This window comes from Juglans regia, chromosome 7, assembly GCF_001411555.2.
Source record: "Juglans regia cultivar Chandler chromosome 7, Walnut 2.0, whole genome shotgun sequence".
NCBI lineage: Eukaryota > Viridiplantae > Streptophyta > Magnoliopsida > Fagales > Juglandaceae > Juglans > Juglans regia.
In genome coordinates, this window is record NC_049907.1 from 50,812,917 (window position 1) to 50,836,471 (window position 23,555).

At 35.1% G+C, this 23,555-nt stretch overlaps 3 protein-coding genes across 5 annotated transcripts; 1 reads left to right on the forward strand and 2 right to left on the reverse strand.

Annotated features, from left to right (window-relative positions):
* The first annotated feature begins 6,806 nt into the window (after positions 1-6,806).
* LOC108991801 (probable glycosyltransferase At5g11130) lies at positions 6,807-8,259 on the forward strand. The gene has a single exon (XM_018966184.2). It carries the CDS (start codon positions 6,980-6,982, stop codon positions 8,027-8,029), a length of 1,050 nt encoding a protein of 349 aa, XP_018821729.1. The 5' UTR covers positions 6,807-6,979; the 3' UTR covers positions 8,030-8,259.
* Positions 8,260-8,600: 341 nt separating this feature from the next.
* Positions 8,601-15,840, reverse strand: LOC108991800 (protein NEDD1). Its single transcript, XM_018966183.2, has 10 exons — positions 15,455-15,840; positions 15,173-15,285; positions 13,762-14,022; positions 13,557-13,661; positions 12,929-12,994; positions 12,561-12,782; positions 11,250-11,819; positions 9,990-10,604; positions 9,359-9,535; positions 8,601-9,282 (listed from the first exon to the last, which is right to left on the reverse strand). Exons 1-10 carry the CDS (start codon positions 15,609-15,611, stop codon positions 9,175-9,177), a joined length of 2,394 nt encoding a protein of 797 aa, XP_018821728.1. The 5' UTR covers positions 15,612-15,840; the 3' UTR covers positions 8,601-9,174.
* A 1,317-nt stretch (positions 15,841-17,157) lies between these two features.
* Positions 17,158-22,913, reverse strand: LOC108991802 (serine/threonine-protein phosphatase PP1-like). 3 transcript variants are annotated; one of them, XR_004801960.1, is made up of 4 exons: positions 22,545-22,913; positions 19,268-20,064; positions 18,898-19,122; positions 17,158-17,513 (listed from the first exon to the last, which is right to left on the reverse strand). XR_004801960.1 is itself a non-coding variant. In XM_018966185.2 (4 exons), exons 1-3 carry the CDS (start codon positions 22,744-22,746, stop codon positions 18,934-18,936), a joined length of 951 nt encoding a protein of 316 aa, XP_018821730.1. In that variant the 5' UTR covers positions 22,747-22,908; the 3' UTR covers positions 17,158-17,513; positions 18,898-18,933. The 3 variants fall into 3 exon arrangements, 2 of the variants coding, with proteins under 2 accessions (XP_018821730.1, XP_035547903.1); XM_018966185.2 differs by having other exon boundaries at positions 19,268-19,827; positions 22,545-22,908; XM_035692010.1 differs by having other exon boundaries at positions 19,268-19,425; positions 22,545-22,905.
* Between the last annotated feature and the right edge of the window lie 642 nt (positions 22,914-23,555).

A 23,555-nucleotide genomic window follows, 5' to 3' on the forward strand; every position in this document is an offset into this window, starting at 1 on the left:
GTTAGTAATTCTCGTTTTCCTCTCCTTAAATATTTGCTATATTTTAATTGTATAATAATTATTTGATATTATATAAATAATTAGATAAATGATTGGGGGAAAATAATTTCGAGACATGAAAAGCAAGAGTTAGGACGTATTGTCGACTTGGCTTGTGCCACCTTAATAACAAAAATCACTTAAAAAAAAAATTCCAACCATTTCAGAATTTTAGGCATTCGCGATACAGTTTAAATAAGATGAAATTATGTATTTTGTTAAAAATAATTAAAATATTTTTATAATATAATTTTTATTTTAAATTTTAAAAAATTAAATTATTTTTTATATTTTACATTAAACTTTAAAAAAATTATAAAACTTATATAATATAAAATAATTTAATTTTATGTAATCAAATCAATCTTTAATGTCCATACTTTAATGGGGTTCTACCTTTGGTTGAGGTGGATTGACCACCCAACGCTACTAGAGACTACAAACCAACCCCACATCAAGTTAGATTTCATCAACGCTGTAGCCTGTAGCCACCATTTCAAGTTCCTTTTTTAGGAAGAGAAGAAAATAAAGGCGAAAATAATAATACGGATGAAGCTTTTTTGTTTCATAATTTCATTTTTAGAATTTTCTTTTTTACTATGGATGTAGTCAGTGTGGTGTAGGCTTGCATTCCCATGTGAAATATATATATTATATTCGAAAGTAATGTCATTCTTCATTCTATATTTATGGTCCCAATTATACTTATTAATGTGATACTTTAAATGATTATATATATATATATTAAAGCATATCACATCAATAATTATGATTGATGATAAATATATATATATATATTGAATAAAAAAACTTTTCAGATGTTTAGAATATTTTTATATTATTTTTTGAAAAAGACCTTAAAGATTCTCTTAAACCAAATATATAGGATTACACTTAGAATATTTTTTAATATTTATAAATAATAGTGAAATTATTTGATTTAATATATTTTATTAGATTTTGAGAAATAAAAGATAAAAATTTGAATAAAAAATTAAAAAATAAAAAATTTGTTTGAATATAATTCTTTAATATAATTTTTGTTTTAAAATTTGAAAATGTTATATTATTTTTTGTGTTTTGTTTAAGAGTTTGGAAAATTTGTAATCATTAAGTAGTGATTAAATGAAAAAGTTAAAAATTTAAATTTAAAAAATATTTTATATTTTACTGATATTTAGAAATGAAATATATGAAAGTATCTAAAAATATTGAGAATAACTATTTCCCTGTACAAGGCCACAATAAACTAGAGTGCGAAACATGCACATAAAATCTAGTTTGCTTTCACAAAATATTTAATTTAATCTCATCTATTATTATAATTTTTTCAAACTTACAAACAAAATATATAAAATAATTCAATTTTTTCAATTTGGCCAAATCTCGTGAACACTTCAACAATTTTTTTTTTTTAAAGAGAACGGAACTCTAATTTTATTGATAGCTCTCACATAGAATCGTGGTTACAAAATTTTGATGCCTGGGATGTACAATTAAAAATAAAAAGATCAAATCCCAGACATCCAGAAAACACCAAACAACAAAACTACAAGTCTAAACATTAAAAAAAAATAAGACCAATACAAAACAAAAACAAAACCAAACCTTAACCAAAACCTGTAAAGAGAAAAACCACACATGCAAATAATGTTAGAGAAAAACCAAATGGACCAAGGCCAAAAAATGGTAATTGGGGAATAATCTATGAAATGGGCAGATAAAGAAAACCAATTCTATCTATTATGAGAATACTTCATAACTAGCTAGGTAGATGATCACTATCATTATATCAATTCATATCAAAACTCCTGCACCTCTCTTAACAAGAAAATCAGTCACAATATTTCCTTTACGATAAATATGACTCACACAATACTCCATGCACTCTAAATAAGCAAGTAGATCATTCCAATAATCCTCTAGATACTAAATACGACAAACACCTTTACTAAGCCAATTAACATCGATTTCAATCTTTCATTCTATTTTCTTATAGCATTAAAGCCATCAAAAACTAACTAGGGGTTGCCTCTTAAAGCTTAAGCACAATAAAGCAAATCCGCCCATAAACTCTCTTTCCTATCATGACAATTGTCACCGTATATAACAAAAACAAAACAGTTTAAAGAATTCTCAATCTTTTGAACTTTGCAGTGAACAATCTGGTCATTCTCCTTAATTATAGAGACTGGGACAAAACCTAGCAAATCAACCAAATCTAAAAATAAAAATTATTTTTTAATAATATTTTATTTAACTTTTAACTCATCTATATAACCAAACGAATATTTAATTGCTTGGAGTGCATCAAGCACATGAGGGTATGACTGCAGGCCGATACTTTTCCAAAAGACTATGGTCGATCCTCATAGGATTCTACATTGGACCAAAACTTTGTCCAATCCAATAACCGCTAAGTCCATAGCCCAAAGATCACCCAACAAGTTGATTTTTCACAGCCGTTCCAAAACTTATAGCATTCATAATAGCTCATATAAAATATATTTTTCTGTGAAATATAAAAAGAAAAATTGATCAGAAGATTCTTCCAATAGATTTTATATTTTGATCTTTATTTTATATTTTGCTATAATAATCTTCTAGATGTAGAGAATATTGTTCACAACTCTAAAATATTTTTAATTATTTTCTCTCTCTTTTGCAAATTCATTGATTGTTAGAATAAATATTTAAAATAAATAAAAAATATTAAAAAAATAATATTTAAATGATATAGAAAACAAAATAGATAAACTTATATATATGACTTATTGTCTAAATCAATATGTAAAATAGAAAAAATAAATTTTAAGGATATATTTTTACAAATAAGATAAAAGAACTATCGAAATGCTCTTATAACTAAAGGAAATTGCTATAAGAGAATAGACACTGATACCCGGTTCTGTTACAACAAACACACACAAACAAACCATTCATCGAGTAATAGATTCCAAAAACATTCAGATAATAAAAGGGTTTTGACACAACCATTAGAACCAAGAAACAATGAGTATTGTTATACTGACCTCAAATTAATTACAAATTTATCTATTATTCATTCGATTAATATCACATCCAAATTTATGAAAGAAAGATAAACAGTGTTTTTTTTAAGGCTTTTTAATTTTAACTAAAACGGCACCGTACCCCAAACTTTTTTCACTCTTCCCCGTGAGAACAATTCTCTCTCTCTTTCCTCTGTCTTTGTGTTTCCATTCTCTTCTATTGTTTCTTAGTTCCACGTCTGTCGCAAAGGCCTTTCAATCTTTCCAGCGCAGCGCAGGAGCCATGTCCAACGAGGAGCACCACTTCGAGTCCAAGGCCGACGCCGAAGCTTCCAAGACCTATCCTCAGCAGGCCGGTACCATCCATTTTATTCTCTCTCTCATGGGGGCTCGAACTCCAGTCGAGTTTAATAAAAACAGCGCTAATCGAGCATTGTCTAGAGTATTGACATTGATTTTATTAAAATTATCTTTAAAATTTGATTAAAAATATATAATTTTTATAAATTTAAAATCTCTATAGCCATAACTCTATATTAAATTAGTCATTAAATTCATCAAAATAATAATATAATATTATTTTGTTAATAAAAATAATTATTTTTTTCATATTTTATAATTACACTAATCATATAGTAATTAATAATTTAATTTGATTATTACATTATTATTACAAGACGGTTGGAGATTAAATGTAAATAAAAAATACCTTTAGAGATTAAAAGGGAATAAAAAATAGATTTGATGAGTGAATAGTAACATTTTCAAATTTGAATAAATCTATTCATTTGCTGTATCTCAAAGCTTCACACTTATTTCTTTGGTTAATCCAGTACAATTCTATTTTGATGAAATTCATCATATTTTGTATTTGGTTAGACTTTTGATGAAGCCAATATCAATGCTCTTATATTGTAACATTAAATATATCAAGTATATATATCGAAATCGGTAGTCTAGAATCTTGTCCAATTCCGATTTCGACTATCTTTGTCCTCTAACTTCAACTCTAACCTTGAATTCTGATTTTTTCGACTCCAATCGAAATGGGCGTCGGTTGGAGTCCCCATTTTGGTTAGAGTCGGAGGCACGAGAGTTTTTGCCCATCCCTAAAGCCTATTCAATAAAAATACATCTTCAATTCTATTATCGATAGAAAATGATAGACACACAATCATATTTTATAATTGTTTATATAACTACGTTTTAAATGGAGAATAATTTATAAAAATAACTTCATTTTATATAAATATACTCACGAAGGAAAAAATGATAATAAAAAGAAGAAAAATTATATTCCTAAGTCTCATACATCACATATCATCATTTTTATATATTTTTTAATTTTTTTTTCTCTTACCAAATGTATGTTATATGGATGGTGAGTAAAATAATTCAATTGTTTTAAGAATAATAAAACCAAAAATAATTTAAAAAAAATTAAAAAATTATGGTGTGTGGTGTGTGAGACTTATAAATAGTAATACTCTAAAAAGAATTGTGCCTAAATTAGTGCTATTATAAAATAGAAAACCTTAAATCTGGTTCATCCAATTCTATCAAATTAACAGCCAACCAATAATTAACTGACACGTAGCCTTTCCACCACAATTATCATGAAGTGCATCGCAAGCCCCAATCGTAATGTTTATTGAATTCGTTTCTCCCTTTGCATCCCTATCGCACGGTTTCATCTCCTTCACACTTTTTCTTCACTATTTTGGTCCTCGCCTTTTATTTCCTCAGCTGCAACCTCACGTACGGATCATTTAGCCCGTTCAGATCCGTTGCCGGTAAATTTCGAGCCTCGATAACACTCACCAAAAGTTTCATTCTTTTAATATATGTAAGATCAAAAGGAATTTTTTTTTTAGAGTTATTACGAACAAAAGAGAGATTATTTGGGTAAATGTGGGACTTGAGGTTCGTCATTAATGAGCAAAACATTAAAGCAGAGTTTAAGAGTGCGATTGGGACGCACTCTTCTGTGTAAATTGTAGCTCAAAGTCGGTCTCGGATTGCTGCGCCACAAACAATCTGGTACTATGCCAAGAGTGCGATTGGGACGCCCACAACAGTTGCTCCTTGTCTACCTCACACGATCGCGACCCGATTGAAGGGTCTCTGGGTGACCCTCGGCCCTCGAGCTGGCTTCTCTTTGCGGCATCGATCTCCAGGACAAGAAGCTGCATCTGTCCGCGCCTTCGATTTTGAACTGGACCGATGGAACTATGGACGATTGTGCCGAACGAGAATGCGATTTTCAACGTGATGTATCTTCTCTGCTTTCCTCTTTTGTGTTCTGTGAGAATACCTTAGAACTGTGCGAAGGGACGTGGAGAGTTGTTGCAAATGAAGTTATTCAGTGTGAGTGAGACTATTAAAATTATTGTGTAATTTTTGACGTGGTAGTAGATGAAAGGAGGGTTGCTTTCCTTCTACTAACAGCCCGACCGCTTAGGAGCGAAACTGATTATCAAATTACGAAAAGTCTGCATGTTTACTATCACTTAACTAAGATTACCTAACTAGGGTGGAGTTAACAAATGTTAATCGAGAGTATGCTACTCACAAGTTAAGGTAAATTGTTGTGCGACTCTCAATGATTAGCTCTTACGACTGGTTTAGTTTAGGGGTGCTATCCGCCCCACATGGGGCGGGGAATGGGATTTTCACCCCCGTCCCTTGCCCCCGGGATGCGGGGGCGGGGGCGGGGTGCAGGGCGGATTCTCAATCCGTCCCGCTTTTTTTCACTTAAAAACAAACACTATATTAATTTTATTTAAAAATTATTTATAAGTGCAAAAATATATTTTTAGATCCAAATTATAAATTTAAATTTTTTAAATGACTATAATTTAAAAATTATGTAATTTTTAAATTTGTTAGTGTATATTTTGTGTAAATTGTAGTGTATTAGTTTTTAAACTATGTAGTTTTTAAATTTGTCAATACATATTTTGTGAACAAGTCTAACAAATTGTAATATATATTTATATATATATAATTTGTAAAATATAAATAGATATTTATGTTTATATATATGTACATAATATATATATATATAAATAGGGATGGGGCGGGACGGAGGAAATGCAAGGCAGGGTTGGGCTCTCCTCGTCACCCGCCCCCGCTAGGGCCCCTAGATGCGGGGCGAGGGGCCCCGCTGCCCACCCCTAATTTAGTTATATAAAATTAAACTAATTGATTTATCTCATTTCATATAATTATTATAATTTTTACATAAAATATAATAAATAATTTAATATTTTTAAATAAAAAGTTATATTAAAAAATTTTATTATAATAATATTTTATTATAGTAGGTGAAAGATTTAAGTGTTAGGTGAGTATTAATTCTAGTAAGTTAGTGTGAAGAATGCACATTTCAACATCTATATGGTAAGATTTAATATGCAATATAATTTAATTTTAAAATTTTTTAATATATAAAATCTTAATAAGTAGACAATATACAAAATGAGTTATAAAAATAATTGTATTTATATAGGGATGTCCGAACCCGGTTTTAAGCGGGGGACCTCAAGCGTGTGGGACTAACGTCATAACCGATAACCAACTCGCTAACCGGACAAGTTTGGCGACGCCTACGAAGAAGTCAATTGTGTTGTGTTTGAGACCTTGCTTCCGGTCCTGTTTTCTCCCTAGAGAAAATATTTAGGTCAGTTTACTGTTGATGTAAGCCAATACATCAAGTATTGTTGAGTTTAAATAAAATATATATATATATATATATTACGGTGTGCTGAGAGTGCGGCTCTTTCTACCTACGCCCTTTTGGCAATTGGAATTTGGAAGGGTAAAGTGTCGATCTGTAAAGCCATTTTATGTTCGTCCTCGACCTAAGCTCAAAGCTCTTTCTGATCTAGTCAATCCAGTACGAGGGTTTGTTTGCTTGTTTGTCAGAAATGCCCACCGCCTCCTTCTCTCTCCTCTTATGCCTCTCTTTCTTCACCTACACAACTGTCCACTCCAAACTCCTCTCTCAGTTAACCTCACCTTACCTCTCACCCACCACGATCTTCCCCCATTACCAGAATATGCTCGAAGCTTTCAAAATCTTCATCTACACCCCAGACGAGGCCTTCACTTTCAACTCCTCAGCTGAATCACTCTTCATCGCGTCTCTTCAAAACAGCACATTTGTCACCCATGACGCCGAAGAGGCTCACCTCTTCTTCATCCCTTTCTCCTCCAATCTCTCGACACGCTCCATCGCGCGCGTCATTAGACGCTTCAAGGAAAATATACCGTACTGGAACCGTACGCTCGGTGCCGACCACTTTTACCTCTCTTGTGCCGGTTTGGGATACGAATCGGACCGAAATCTCGTCGAGTTGAAGAAAAACTCGGTCCAGATCTCGTGCTTCCCTGCACCCGATGGTAACTTTATCCCTCACAAGGACATATCCCTTCCTCCACTTGCGAGTTCTCAGGCCCCGTACACTCCGGCGAACAAAACCGCCAGTTTTCTGGGTTATTTCAGGCACGGCGGGATAAAAGAGTCGATTTTGGTGAAGGAGTTGGTCAACGATCCCGACTTTCTGATCGAATCCCAGCCGTCAGATCTGCTTACTTATAAGGAGAGACTAGCGACCAGTAAATTTTGTTTGTTCGAATACGGAGGAGATGTTTCGGGAATAGGAGAGGCACTGCGATTCGGGTGCGTGCCGGCAGTGATTACCGACCGTCCGATAAAGGACCTGCCGTTCATGGATGTGCTGAGGTGGCAGGAGATCGCGGTGTTTGTGCCCCTGGGAGGGGTTAAGGAACTGAAGCGTGTTTTGGTTCGCACGTGCGGAGATCGGCACGAGCAAATGAGGAATTTGGGCGTGAAGGCGAGTCGGCACTTTGTGTGGAATGAGTTACCACAGCCGTTCGATTCATTTCATACGGTGATGTATCAGCTGTGGCGGAGACGGCATACCATCAGATACCCTCGGAGGGTTACGGTTTAAGGTGGACCCACTTGGATAATGTTGTATACGAAATGCTAGCTCGATTTGTCAAAGAGGACATCAGATTGTACTAATGTCCTGATGAGTCAGCAAATCTTTCACGCAATTTCCTGAAATATGTAATTACGTATATGAACTCAAATTCGAAATAATTGTTTCTGCAAGGTTCATGTTTCCTTGGTCCTGTAAATGTCGTCGCTTTTCAATTGTTCAAGTTTAGGAATCTTAGTTCGTTCACGGTGTCATATTCTGCAGACATGTACTAATGGGAGAGGACGAGATTGTCTTTAAAAAGAAAAAAAGGGATTTTGGCTTACGAGTTTCTTTTCCTGGAATCACCCTTTCACAAGTAGACTATAGTCTTGTTCAGTGAGCAAAATTAAACAGTAATTTTTTCACAAAAAGTGTTATATCCACCAAAAAATTTATATTAAAATAAATTTATAAATTAATTTAATTTCACGTGATTTATTAAATCTATTTTATAATAAAAATAACTTTATAATCTACTGTATCACATTAAATCATATCAATTTATAAATTTATTTTTATATGATTCATCAGTGTTTCTCTTCCTTCACTACTAACTCAACAGCCTAGACAGTCTATTTTCATTTTTGTCCGAACGCCAATCCCAATCTAGGGATTTGATCACGAGGCTCAATGGTACTAACATTTTGACTGAACTCAACTATCACGTTTCACAGAACCAAAGTAGAGCTGATTATACATAAATTCAGAGCTTCATATCCTCCACCAAAAACAGAATAAAAACCTTGATACAAACCGCTTAGATACCAATATGAACACCTTTTTTTTGTCATAAAAGCCACCCAATTCTAAGCTTCCATTCCTTAGCTGAACTAATCACCACTGTACATACATGCTCGAAAGATCCTCGCCTCCCACGAGTACCTTTCTCCCTTTGATTTTCTCTCTCTAAACTTCCCTTTTTTTTTATGTCGATGTCAGGCTCCACTCCACTGCTATTGCTGAGAAATGCAATCCTAGCGCAAATCAATCAAGAGGCCACCGCTAAAGCGTGAATTATGGATGGAAGCAACATGTAGGCCCCAAATTCTCCCAAAAAATAAAAATCAAAGGTAAACAAAAAACCACAATAATAACACAATCTTTCCCCATGCTCACAGCAATTGCCGGAGCTGTTGGTTCTCTTTCCGGAGTGACTTGACTTCTTTCATTAATTCGGCTTGGTTTTCCATAATCGAGCTCATAACACTCGACATTTCCATCTGCTCAATAATTCCAGAAGTCAATTCAGGGACAGTACGCAAGTAATGAAAATGCTGAAACTGATGCCAGTTTTACCTCTTGCATATGGAATTGTCTAAGAATTTCTATATGAAGGTTCCTCATATCTTCGTGTATGGATTTCTGAAAGGAATCGAGAGTTTCTTCAAGAGTGCGTTGAAAAAGCTGGAGAGTAAAGGAAGATCCCTGCTGTGCATCTGGTTGTGGGGCCTTTTGGGGTTGTGCGATTCCTCCCTGTATACATAAAATGCAACTCTATGAACAGCCATGCTATAAAAAAGCAGAACAAAACTCGCCCCAATAGATGTGATGTTTGTCATCATGTATTCCAACACCATTTTGCATCCTAGTTTGGGTACTTAAAATACTTCACTACTATTCATTACTTTATTATTATTTTTCACCTACTTTTTTCACTACTATTCACTACCATTCAATATTTGTCATTACTTTTTCACTACCATTCACAGAATATCTGAGAATACCTCACTACCCAAACACAAAACTACACATATCGACTAAGACCCAGAGGTCACTTCTGCTTTACCCAAAGCACAATGTTGCAGGTATCCAAGACAATAAAGCATAAAGATTATCAGCCAATGCTTGCACTCTTCTATAAAGGCAAGCACCTGGCCATTCACATTCAAGAACACAAAAATTTATCAAATGCATGTGGCATTCATACATTCATTGATGGAAGAATTCCTGCCTCTGTAGCAACCACCGTATCAGATTTTGCCAACAAGCTATTCAAAAGTTCTTCCCTGGTTTCAGCTCCTGTTTTCTTCATTTTTGGTGAACCCACCAAAAGGGATGTCCCATCACTGAAGGAAGATGCAGTGCTAATTCTCTCTGCATAAGTAGAAAATCTTCGAGGCAGGGCCAAAGATGGTGAATCAAAGTTGACCTGTCCAGAAATGCCTTTTGTAGCAAGAGACAGAGACACGGAACTAGATGATAGGTTATCTGGAAATCCCAATGAGGTCTCCTGATTTGAAGAAACATCTTTGGGGCGCAAATTCACATAAGTTAAGTTCGAATTTGTCAAGGAGCTAATACTCATCTGACTTGTTGACGAGGACAGGTCTTGTAAGCCACTAAACATTGATCCTGATGACTGACCGCCAGAAGTCAGCATCCCTAACCGAGATGGCAAAGTGATTGGCTGACGCATGTGAGCATATTTTTCAGACGGTCTCTCACCACCCCAAGCTTCAGGAGGAGTGATAGAGGAGTCTTCGTTTTTTGAAGATGGGGTAGGTGTTGAACCCAACAGTGTGAAGGAAGATTGGTTGTCATCCTACATAAAGTGATAAAACATAATCACCATCAACAATATTCAATTTAAAGAAAGGCATACAGGTTTTACCCAGACCTTTGCTGGGCAGTCAAACTAAGCAAAACAATACAAGTAAAATCCAGGGAAAACATAAAATAAACAGCATACTGCACAGGTGCAACCACACTCCATACTCAGTCTATATATTTAGGTATCAATTTGCAGTTGCGTGGTTCAACAATAATGGAATGAGATTACTCATACTCGCAGGAATTTCAACTGTTCACTCAAAAGAATAGAGAAGAAACAAAACAGTTAACAAGAAGGTTTAATCAAGATGCAGATTATACTCTACAACACTAAACCTTACAATTTCCATTCGAATGGCTTTTAGGCCAATGCAGATTGAGAGACACCTGAACAAATAATCTTTTACTGCAGTTATCTCATCAATGGTCTAACTATAAAGTATTTTCCAACTCAAAAAAATATTGTTTATTTCCCAATAGTTTGTAATGATAATAGCTGATGACTAAAAAGGCATAAAATTAAGGATATGAGCATCTAGGTCAGGATACTTCAAGCTCTATATTGAAATTCAAAAGCTCAATATTTCACGTAGTGCACAGTCATCCATAGAACTAATACTGTAAGGGAGTACCAGACCTGTTTGGAAGTCAAGCTGGGTTTCCAATCGAATATTGGATGATCGCTACCACCCTCTTCTGCAATAGGGAATCTCCTACTGGATTGAGGAAACAACAGAGATGAAGGCTTCTTATCAAGAAGAAGATGATCCTTCTTGGTTCCTTCACGGTCATCCCACAGCTTGTCAAGTGAGGGTGTAATTGGCTGAACATCCACCAGAGGGGAAAACACCTCCATTTCATCCTTGAAGTTAAAACTAGTGCGAGGAGCATGTAATCTAGCCAAAGATCCACCTGGCCACAAATGGCTTCTTTGCGGTGTTTCCTCTGCAATATTGAGCGTGCTTGATGCAAACCCTGAGCCAGCTGCAGTTAGTGAAGATGCTTCAACGGAAGCACCAAATCGACCAGAATTCCGAGAACTGGATACTGATGTAGAAAGAACATTCGATGAAGTCACAGAAGGAAGTGGGTCAGGCATAAGTATCGAATCTTCAACAGCATCTCCAACAAGAGCAGTCTCAGCAGTGCAATTACTTTCATTGACAATAACAGGTTTTGACCTCTGCCAGCATAAACTTGTAACAGCCTGACAAATACTTTAAATGATAAGTAAAAACAAAAATGCCTTTCTTTCTTGGTTTTTAGAGCCAAAACTCTTCAATGGCCAACAGCCAAGCGAATATGATCCAGTCGCCTTAAATACAGTATTCCTATCATAAACTCTCATAGTTTTACCTAATTTAAGCATCAAAATTAAAGCATTAGAAGCCCCTTATTCAATTCAGTATCTGGGGTGAGATTTTTTTTTATAAGTATCTGGGGTGAGATTTTTCCAATAACTGGCCCATAAACAAATCATTCCATGCAAATGGTTGGGCAGATTTACAGCAGTAGAGTTTGGAATCATCTGTATTTGAAAAGGTCTAAAAAACAGACCTCAAAAACTTGCATAAACAAGAGAAGATTATTGCACGTTTATGAAGCACCACTGTTAGGGACTGAAGGTATTGGTTCAATTGGATTTAAAATAGAAAACAGCAACCTGGATGTCTATTTCTGCCATTGATAACTTTCAAACAAAATTTTTAATGAACATATTATCAAAAGAAAAAAATATCAACCCTCTAAAGACAACTTCTTGAAGCTCAGAGTTGGGGAAAAAAATCGTACACTAAGTTAATGCTGGACAAAAGCTACATCAAACAGAAAAGCAACTTCTGAGCATATAGCAACAAACATGCTTATATGGGAAAAACTGCAAGAAAAGGACAATTTATGAGTAACCAGACAGATGGTGAAGGTAAATAGATGAGGGTCCAAAATCCACCTCTGAACTACTGTAAGCATGAAGAACAACAAAAGGTTGTGGCTTTCCACGAACATCATAGAATACCACCCGGCCACTACTTGTTCCAGCTGCAAGAGTCCAACCATCATCTCTAAATGCCAATGACGAGAAAGGTGCCTCGTAAGGAATGCAAGATGAGGGTCTTCTAGACCCTGAGTCATAAGTGTATAACTTTTTATCCAGACCAACACTAGCAATTATCTGTCACGAGGAAAAGATTTGGAAGAGAAAATGCTTAGCTATACATTTAAGATATCCTGACCCCTAATGAATATTCATGATTTCATAGCGTATAATAAAACTGCATTCTTACTATTTAAAACATAACAGGGCCAAAAAAATAAGACCTTGTCATTGGATGGTGAGAAGCTAATGCCGGCAGTTGGTGCTGAGTGCTGCTTCAACCAAGAAACCTGCAAAAGTTTTGTTCTCCTTAAACCATCAGTGGCAAACCTAAAAAGAATATCACAAAACAAATGGAATGAACAAAAAAGCTATGTTTTTTAAATGTGGATAACATGAGGTTGGTAATACCAATTTATTACTTAATTAACATGCCTAGATTTTATAAGGCTCCAGTTGGTAAATGAGAAAATCAGTCCAAGAATACTGGTCCAAAATTCCACTAGTATTGTGTATGGAGAAGATTGCTGCTCTGCTGGAAGAAAAGCAATAGGCCATAATGAAGAATGATGGAATGTAACTTTGTGTGGTAGCAAATCATTATCGCCATTCATCTGAAAAATGTACAGAACTGGCAATGCAAATACACTTGTAACACATACTTTCGAGCATAAAACACAATTTATTCCAAGAATCAAAGCAGGCTATCTACGACCCATTGGATATGAAATTTTCAAAGAAGCATACAAATTTTTTATGAGTCAAAGAGGCATACAACTTATACAGCACTAATGTGTGATATTGTTTTAAACGTGACTAACAATTCATTTTATGAGAGAACACACTGCAAACCTTTGGGTTGCGACCTGTTGTATCCCATAAATGTACGGTCCCATCATCACCAGCAGTCACTAGAAGGTGTCGGCTAATTCGGGAATAATCGAGCACTCTCAATACCTAATCTTCCAATCCCAAAGATAGACAATCAGCTTGAAAACCCAAACTCAATACCATAAACACCTGAACAAAAGCACCAACATACAACAAACTGAATAACCTGTTGATTGGGGTCCTTGAGTTCAGTAGCCCTGGCACCAGATGCAAGGTTGTGAAGTATGAGATCCCCACTAAGACTGATGGAAGCCAAGTGTTCATCCTTGCAGTTGTACATTGCACCTGTTATTGTATTGGTATGGCCTCTCAACCATTTAATACATCTCTTCCTCTGCAAATCCCATATTCTTACAACTTGACCACTTCCACCAGAACATATGTACCGGGATACCTTATTGCTGAAGCTGATAGCCATTATAGACTCCTGTAAAATAAAAATAGAAATTTAAAAGATCGACTGCAGCTACACAAATAGTACGGAATTAAGTCCCAAATGAAGAGTACCATCGACTAATCACTACAATGACCCTCGTATGGTCACAAAATCTATGATTTAAGGGTTTCACTACAAACAAGAAAATACAAAAACAAACACACACCACAGACACATCAGAATGACCAGATCATCTTTTGGTGATGCAAGAATTTGGCACCTTATATGCCCTCCATCAGGTGTTCTGTTATTCAATTCATAACTCATACTGTCCTGTAGTGCTTCGAAGATTGGATCCAAGATGTAAGAAAGTATACACAACAGTCATATATGGACAATGGCTCTCCATTTATGCCCTAGAAAGCTAGAAACAACATGATCTTTGACAGGTGGAGGCCCCTCCTCTCAAGCATACTGTAGCTTACATCTTTCATAACAGAATACGAGGTTGGTGGAGTTTTGGTAAAATTCTCTATTTCATTTCCTTGATTAAATGTATAGAAGCTGGGCCCAGGATCTATTCAGGTTATGGACCTTGCATAAAAATATAGGAGACATAAACATTCTTAATCACTACTTGAGGAGACCATACTGCTAAAGTGAACCTTGGTTCCTCCATAATACCAATGCACAATTTGGTATTGAAAAAAAAAATTAGCATATTACACCCTCATCCCACTCACATCCCACTAGTTTGACGTAGCACCATGCATCAACCCTCAAATCGATTATTTTAAAAAAATAAGAGTTGATCTAAGGGTTGACGAATAGGGCCATATCAACACAATGAGATGAGAATATATGGTATATAGCCTTTTCCCTGAAAAAATATCCATCAACTTTTAGGCTGGGTGTTGGAACTTAGTTCTCTATCTCACTCCATGGATTTCAGCCTGTGATGGACAGCCATTATAAATTACTTCAAGGACACCGCAATTTATTAAGAGATATGATAATCTGCACACACGTATCCATTCACATAAGCACATGATATAGCTGCTAATAACCCTAAAAATAAATCTAAAAGAACAGCCCGCAACTCCTAAACTAAAAGAGCTCCGAAATTCTTAAACCTAAAATAACTCCGAATATCTACAGCATTGTAAATGTAAGGGCCTACTTCACTGAACAACCGAATTACCTCGATATTGTCTCCACTGTCAGTTCCAGCAACGGGAATAGTCCCCATGCCCTGCCCATTCTTACGCCACAAGGAAATCTTCTTATCATCTCCCGCACTGGCCACAACCAAATCTGCAACAATCACAAACCCAGTTGGATTAACTGAAAAATCGTTCAGTTGCTCCGAAGTTGCAAATAGTTATATAACACGCTATTAAATTAGATCTCGAAATTATCAATATAAGGGAATTCAAGGGCAGCTAGCCTATAAACTCAAAAACAAGAGGGGGGAGAGAGTAACTGGTGTGGTTCCACTTGAGTGAATTGACCAGGCAACCAGGAGAGGGAGTGTAGCTCAAAATGCAGGGATCGCCGGCCTTGACCGACACATCGAAGAGCTTCACGGTATCTCCTCCGCTCGACGCCAGTAACGCCATTGATGGATCCGATAAATTCATCGTCGCTTTTTGTTCTTTCTTCCTCTCTTCCCCTTTGTGCAGACTTTACCGATGAAAACGACTGCGGGCACGATCAAATCGGGCTTTACCGAAAATTAAACTATGCAATGGAATCGAGACATTTTATTTTGTTGATAATTCAAGGGAAAGCTAGATCGCTTTCAACATTCTCGGATTTGGAAACCCTATACTGGAGAGATAGGGGATTGGGCCGTTGGGAAGGAGAATTTAAAATGAAAGGGGGGCAATAACTGGGCGCCTTTATTATCAAGGAGCCCATCTCTTTCTTCCTTCCTTTTATTCCATTTTTCAAGAAGACAAAAATATGAGAAATTTTATTTGTAATTTTTATTTAAAGATTGTATATATAGACTCTTTATTAAATAAGAAAAAAAATATTATTTTAGAAGAAATATTTTTATAATTTTAAAAAATCTTAAAGATAAAATTGTCTAGACTTATATTGCAGTTTCTATTTAGAGATTGTACGTAAGTTTTAACATTCTTCCAGAAATATATATAGACAGTGGTATGTAAATGTAAAAATTAGGGTCTGACAATTTTAAAATTAACATCTGAGAATCCAATAATAGATATTTAGAATTGATAATTTTTGACATATTTTATGTATATTTATAAACTTGACACGAAATTAGTAAATTAAGATTGAGTGATCTGATTTATTTAACTCAATTAAATGAGTCAAGTTAAAATTAACCCTAATAGAATTTACAAGGTTCCGAACTTGACTCGACACAACAAAATTATAATACAGAATTATGAATTGACAACCTTATATTCACCCTTTATTCATACAGATACACATGTTAATTACAATTTTATGAACTAAACTACAAGAGTAATGTTACGTATAGTTGTGAAATGTGTAAGTGACATGCAAACGTTCTAAAAAAAAGTTTAGTTGACTGTTAAAAAAATAATATTTTGTATAAAAGTTCTATATTTACTCACTTTTTTAAAAGTTCTATATTCCACGACTGCAAATATTATTTCTCAAATTACAAAGATGACATTTTTGGTGAATTTTGAAACTACAATACATTTTTCATGAATTTTAAAATTACAAAGATTACCTTATTGAAACCATATGAGTAAATTCGGATGTTTTGCCTGCATCATTTGATCAATATTATCCTTGTAGGGAGGGTTATTTAAGTAAAAACACCGTCTTCTAGTTGTCGAAAAATTATACAAGCACACAATTTGAAATAATATTTTACAAAATTATAAGATATGAAGCATGTGAGGAACAAGTGAACAACGTTTAAACAATTTTGATCTATTTTATTATTTTTTAAAATTGGCAACGTTTTAATAGTCATGCATGTATAGTTGTATACGACTTACCCAGCAACATGCCACTATCATAGCAACGGCATGCATACCATACAATATATAACCTTCTTTTTAGAAGGCTCCAAAGCAATCGATTACAATGTACCTTAAACTAAATATGAAGAACAATAACAAACACCAACCAATCACGTACTTACTACCTCTCAGCATCAAAATCAGCCTAAATTCCTTCAGATAAAAAGAGATAAATAGCTCTAAAACATTTCAATGAACAAAAGTTAATAACCATAGTTACGGAAGAATTCAGGAGTAAATAAGGTTATTTCTGTTGCCCACAATGGAAAGCACAACCGTGAATTGCCTAACCGAATATATGTACACATCGTGTCACAGATGAATTGCTACAGAGAAATCTAAACGTGCATATAATACTTTTATGCCTCTTCCTAAGACCTGATTTCCTCCTCTCTGACTCACAAGATTCATCAAAGTATAAATCATAGCACTTGCATCTCCTCAACTGAGGGAAGTTATGAAGCCGGCAATCTTCATTTGAGCAATGCCCCAGGCAAAAAGGGAAAATATCTGCATGAGAAAAAACAAATAATCTAACAAAGGAGAATGGACATGGCAATAATTGAGTACAAGTGACATAATGATTGAATGTTAAAAACTTTATGTTAGTACAGGTCAAGAGATGCCAAGCAATAAGAAACAAGTCCTGTATTTAGAATGCCCATCAACACATCTCAGGCTATAATAAGTATCAACAAAACATATAAGAGATCCTTTCTAAGACTGTTGCAATGATCACACAATTTTTTTTTTTTTATCGGTTAACAAAATTTTATTGAGAATAAGAATAGGCAAAAGCCCAAGCACACGGGACATATACAAGAGCATCACCTATGCAATATTTGATGTTACCATAATACACAATGTTGATAAGTCAACATCAGGCTACATAGGAACTTCAACTTATGAAAGGCTATGCATTCAAATAAGCCCAGGCTCACGAGTTCAAGAGTAGGAACTTCAGCCGTGACAGGTAAGCATTCAAGTCTGTCTTAGGTTTGCAAGTCAATAGAATTCGGACTTTAGGCCTCGTTTGGACACTCAACATTCTCATATATTTTCAAAACTTCTCATAATTTCCTTCCTAAACATTACTCAAACACAAAACACTTTTCAATTTAAAATATTCGACTTTTTCATCTAATCATTACTTAATCATTATCCAAATACAAAATCCAATACAACTTTCCCAAACTTCCAAACAAAACACAAAAATCAATACAATTTTTTCAAATTTTAAAACAAAAATTATATTCGAACAATTTTTAATTTTATAATATTTTTATTCAACTTTTTCTCTCTCATTTCTCAAAACCCCAACAAAGCATCTTAAATTAAACAATTTCACTTCTATTCACAAAATTATGAGATATTCTAAGGGATTGTTCGGGAATAGGTTTCATCTGATCTCATCTCATTTCCTTCTCAAATAACACTCAAACAAAAACACTTTTCAATTTCAAATCTTCAACTTGTTCATCTAATCATTACCTAACCATTACAACTTTCCCAAACTTTCAAATAAAACACTAAAAACAATTCAATTTTTTCAAATCTCAAACCAAAATAATATTGAAAAATTATATTTTAACAATATTTTAAATTTATAATATTTTTATTCAAATTTTTATCTCTCTTTTCTCAAAACCCAATAAAACATTATAACGCAAACCATTTTACTACTATTCATAAACTATTTCACTACTATTCACAGATTTCTCATCTCATCTCATTTTCCAAGCATCCCCTAAGTGTCCGAACAAGCCCTAAATGCTTGAACAATAAAGAAAGCTTCACACACACGCGCGCTCGTGTGCCTATGGGTGTGTATGCAGCAACCACGAAGACCAAAATTAGTTCTAAAAGAAGATAAAGACGCACAAAACCAGCTGACCTTGATTAAGACAAGAGAGCAATGATATAGCTACCATCAAATTTTGTTTGATATCATGAACTTGGCTTTTTTCTCTGCTGGCTTAAGAATCTGGAAGGAGCACGTCAAGTTTTCATCTACACTCATCATTGCACCAGCATTATCAAATTCACCACAGTAATTGGGGGCTGAAAATATTGTAACAAGTTTCCTGTCGGCAAAGAACTCATACCCATCCTCCACAACCTATACCAAAGTAGTTATTGAAGAATCCATAATGAGTTGCATTAGTGATCAGAACAATATAGGTAAATTATTCGTTTGATAAGTACAAGAGGTAAACTACTCTTGTAAACTACTTATAGAAAATAAAGAAAGAACAAGTGATGACCTGATGGGCACGACAGACAAGGTCCAAATCATGCTTCTCTAAGAATTCTGCCACCTTATCAGGGCCAAAGGTGTATGAGACTCCTCTGTCATTCATTCCCCATCCTTTAACATCTCTACTGGGATCTGACCAGAGCAAATCGCATAGCAATCCAGCGTCTGGAACAGCAGTCGGACGAGTTAAATTTCTAATTTGATCTAAGTTGTTAAGATCGGGGGAAAGACCACCATGCATACACAATATTCTGTCATCTATAAGAGCTGCGACAGGAAGGCAGTTAAAACTGTCTGTAAAGGCCTTCCAAAGCCTTACATTGAATCGGCGCTTACATTCATCATAAAATCCATATATCCGGTTAATAGAATCACATTCATGATTTCCTCTTAGAAGGAAGAAGTTCTCTGGATATTTAATCTTATAGGCAAGCAAAAGGCATATTGTTTCTAAACTCTGCTTTCCACGATCCACATAATCCCCTAAAAATAAATAATTTGCATGGGGAGGAAATCCCCCATATTCAAACAACCTTAATAAGTCACTGTATTGCCCATGTATGTCACCTGAAAATAGAAAGGAAAACTGTTGAGGTCAGACAAATGAAATCCAGAAAATTAGGATAATTACGACACTTTGAATAATTATGAATGGCCCGAGCATGAGCCAGACAGGTCACATTAACCCTCATTCCTCCTGGAAATTGTTTGTTTGACACATATAGATCCAAGGCTGCTTGACCCGACCAAAACTAAATGAGTTTGATTATGATCATGTTGCCCCAATTTTTCCAATGCTGTTAACTGAGACATAACAAAAATATCTCTCAGAAAGTGCTTACTCCAAAACCACCTGTCACTGATTACAATCATAAACTCATTAATCATAACCCAGGATATCTCTTGTCCCAATCTTTCTAATGTTGTTAACTGAGACATAACAAGGATCTCAGAAATTGCTTACCACCAATGTCACTGGTTATAATGGTTCCATCATAAACTCATCAATCCACACGCTAAGGAATCAATACACTATGGTCTCAAAAATCAGGCTCTTGCATCCCCTATCCCCCAAAATGTAGCAAAAACAACATTTTGTGGGACTATCAAAGTTTCAGGTTATGGAAATAACTATAATATTCTATAAGAAAGTCGATACCACCATTGTATACAAAGAACACAACTTAGGACTATTCTCGACAAGCATGTTGGTGAATTGACAAGGGTATTTGAGAGGACACACATGAAACACGCATCGGGAATTCCTTTTAGAAAAACATTTCTTATTCCTTAAAAAAAAAACACTTCTATTCCCACATTTATCAGCCATCAAACAGTGCATGGAGCAGAGAGGAAACAACAGGTAGAGTAAATTCATGCTACGTCAGATCATATTGGCAGCACCCATAAGATGTATCCATTCAAAGCCTGGTAGTTTGGCGAAGAGAAAATAAAAAATAAATAAAAAACCAAAAACTACTACTTCGCCATAGCTTGCACTCAAATTTCCTCCTCTAATTTACATTGATTAAAAGCACCTTATCTAATTTACCCACTTATTACCTCTCTCTTTTCCCTATTCCAGCAGGGGTGGTAAAAAAAAATTGAGAGGATTTTTAGAAATTTCTTACGGGATGGTATTGGGGAGGAACGTAAATCTCACTTGGTGAGTTAGAATAAGGTTTGTACTCCGATGTCTTGTGGAGGTTTGGGTGTGCAGAATTTAAGGAGACATTTGTATTCACAGCTCATCTCAACTCATTTCAACTCATCTCACTACTATTTATTACTATTCAGCAACTTTAACTTACAAATCTCACTACTATTCACAACTCATCTCACTACTATTCACAATCCATCTCAACTCATCTCAAGTCATTTTCGAATCCAAACGTCTCCTCAAGCTTTTTAATAAAGCTCTCATTGGGAAGTGGCTTTGGAGGTACGACAATGAGAGAAATGCATTGTGGAGACAGATTGTAGATGCTAAATATGGAAGGATGTGGGGGAATTGGTGTTCTAATGAAATAAAAGGGGTATTTGGGGTGGGATTATGGAAGTTCATTCAATTGGGATGGGGAAATTTTGTCAAAAACATTAATTTCAAAGTGGGGATCGGGACTAATATTTTTCTTTTGGCATGATGTTTGGTGTGGTGATTTACCTCTTAAATTAGCATTTCCTAGTCTTTTCAGGATTGCTAAAAACAAAGGGGCTGCTGTGGCTGATTCATATTTGTTTTCTAACAACATGCTGAATTGGAATGTGGAATTTACTAGAGATTTACAGGACTGGGAAGTGAGTGAAGCTGCTGATTTCTAAGTAAAACTTTATGATTCGAAGATTGATCTGATCAGGGAGGATAGGATGCAGTGGGTTCATGATAATAAGTCCAGATTCTCTGTGAATTCCTATTACAAGGTGTTAAATAGTCATGGTAATAAAACATACCCTTGGAAATGCATTTGGAAAGCTAGAGTGCCCAGTAAAGTTGCATTTTTTTGCTGGGTGGTGTCGCTGGAGAAAGTTTTAACTACTGATAATTTGAGGAAAATGGGTTTATATGTGATAGATTGGTGCTTCATGTGTAAAAAAGATGGCGAATCTGTTAACCACCCGTTTCTTCATTGCGAAATGGCGACTGCCTTATGGAATGAGTTATTTGCAAGGGTAGGCATTGCTTGGGTGATGCCTTTTCATGTGGTGGATTTCTTGGCTAGTTGGCAAGATGCTGCGGGATGTGGAGGCAATAAAGCTGAGTGGAGGATGATTCCTTCGTGTTTGTTCTGGTGTCAATGGCTTGAGAGAAATGGGAGGTGCTTCAAAGATTTTGAACGCACAATGGGGGGATTTAGGGATTTTTTCTTTAGCACTTTAAACTTTTGGGTGAACAATCTAGTGAGGGATATGAATATTTGTAATGCTTTATTTTAATTCTATTTTGCTTTAGTTTGTATTTAGGTGTATTCTCTTGTATACTTCTTGTATACTTGGGTTATGCCTATTTACTTGGAATAAAATCTCTTATTACCTATAAAAAAAAAAAAAAAAATCCTTGAATCCTAAAATGGAATGACTAGTCCAAAAATATACACTATATACATTCGAGTGTTCTCCATATCATATACTCGAACAATATTACTAACGATCAATTATTCACTCAACTGTGAAAAAATAGAACACACCAGAGCAAAGAATAATCTCATAGACGCCATCCAATCTAGACGCTTACACATAAAATCGCCAAATAAAAAATAAAAATAGGGGAAGAAAGTAATGCGCACCGCAAATCTTGATGGGGGCTTCGAGCTCGAGCAGATTTTGCTGTCGAATGAAGATGTCTCTGGAAGCAACACAGAGTTGCTTGATCTCGGTCTCTGAGAGCTGGACCTGCTTCCCGGGCCTCGCCGATCTGATCTCTGTCAGCCGTCTGATTATGTCGTCGACTAGGACAGGGTCCATTGATCCCTGGCCTTGTGCCGCCATTGGATTTAGATCCTCCCCTTCAACGGCTACGACTTAGACCTAGGGATGGGAAGGGGAAGGTTTCACAAACATTGAAGATGGAGACGGCTGTGTCGGAGTTGCAGTGCCAATAGCAACTGGAAAGATTTCTTAAACGGCGCCGTCTCGTATAAAATTTTCACTCGCGTACTACGACACCATCCAATCAAATTTTTATTTCGGATGTGAGTTAGGTTATTACTGGACTTAATCGTAATTTCAAATGCTGTCGTTTAAGGAATTTTGTGAGGGCTGCCTCGGACCATTCCAAAAAACAAAAGAAAATGCTAGTGTGACTGAGACATTCTGCCTGAGACATTTTATCTATTGATTTTTTTATTTAATAATTAAAAAAATGTTTTTTAATAATTTTATAATGTCTAAAGATATAAATATATAAATATATATAAAAAAAAAAACTAATGAGTTTTCTATCCTTCCAAAAAAGGCCCAGGCCTAAAAATTGTGTTTTTTTGGTGATTTTAAAGGACGATATTGAGATTTTAAAAAAATAATAATAATAATAATAAAAGAAAGAGAAGTACGATGTTGCCTAATCGAATAACTAAAAACATTAAAAAAAATACATCCATTTTAAATATCATAAGTGACCCATTCTCCTTTCAAAAGTAGGCAACAATATCAACCTCTCGATTCGAACTATTTACGGAAAAGGAAAATGCTAAAAATGACATATTCATATCTATGTCGATTTAATTTTGTATATATAGCCTCTGCATATATATTTAAAACATGATAATAGTTTGAGATGGTTTTTAATAAATTACCCA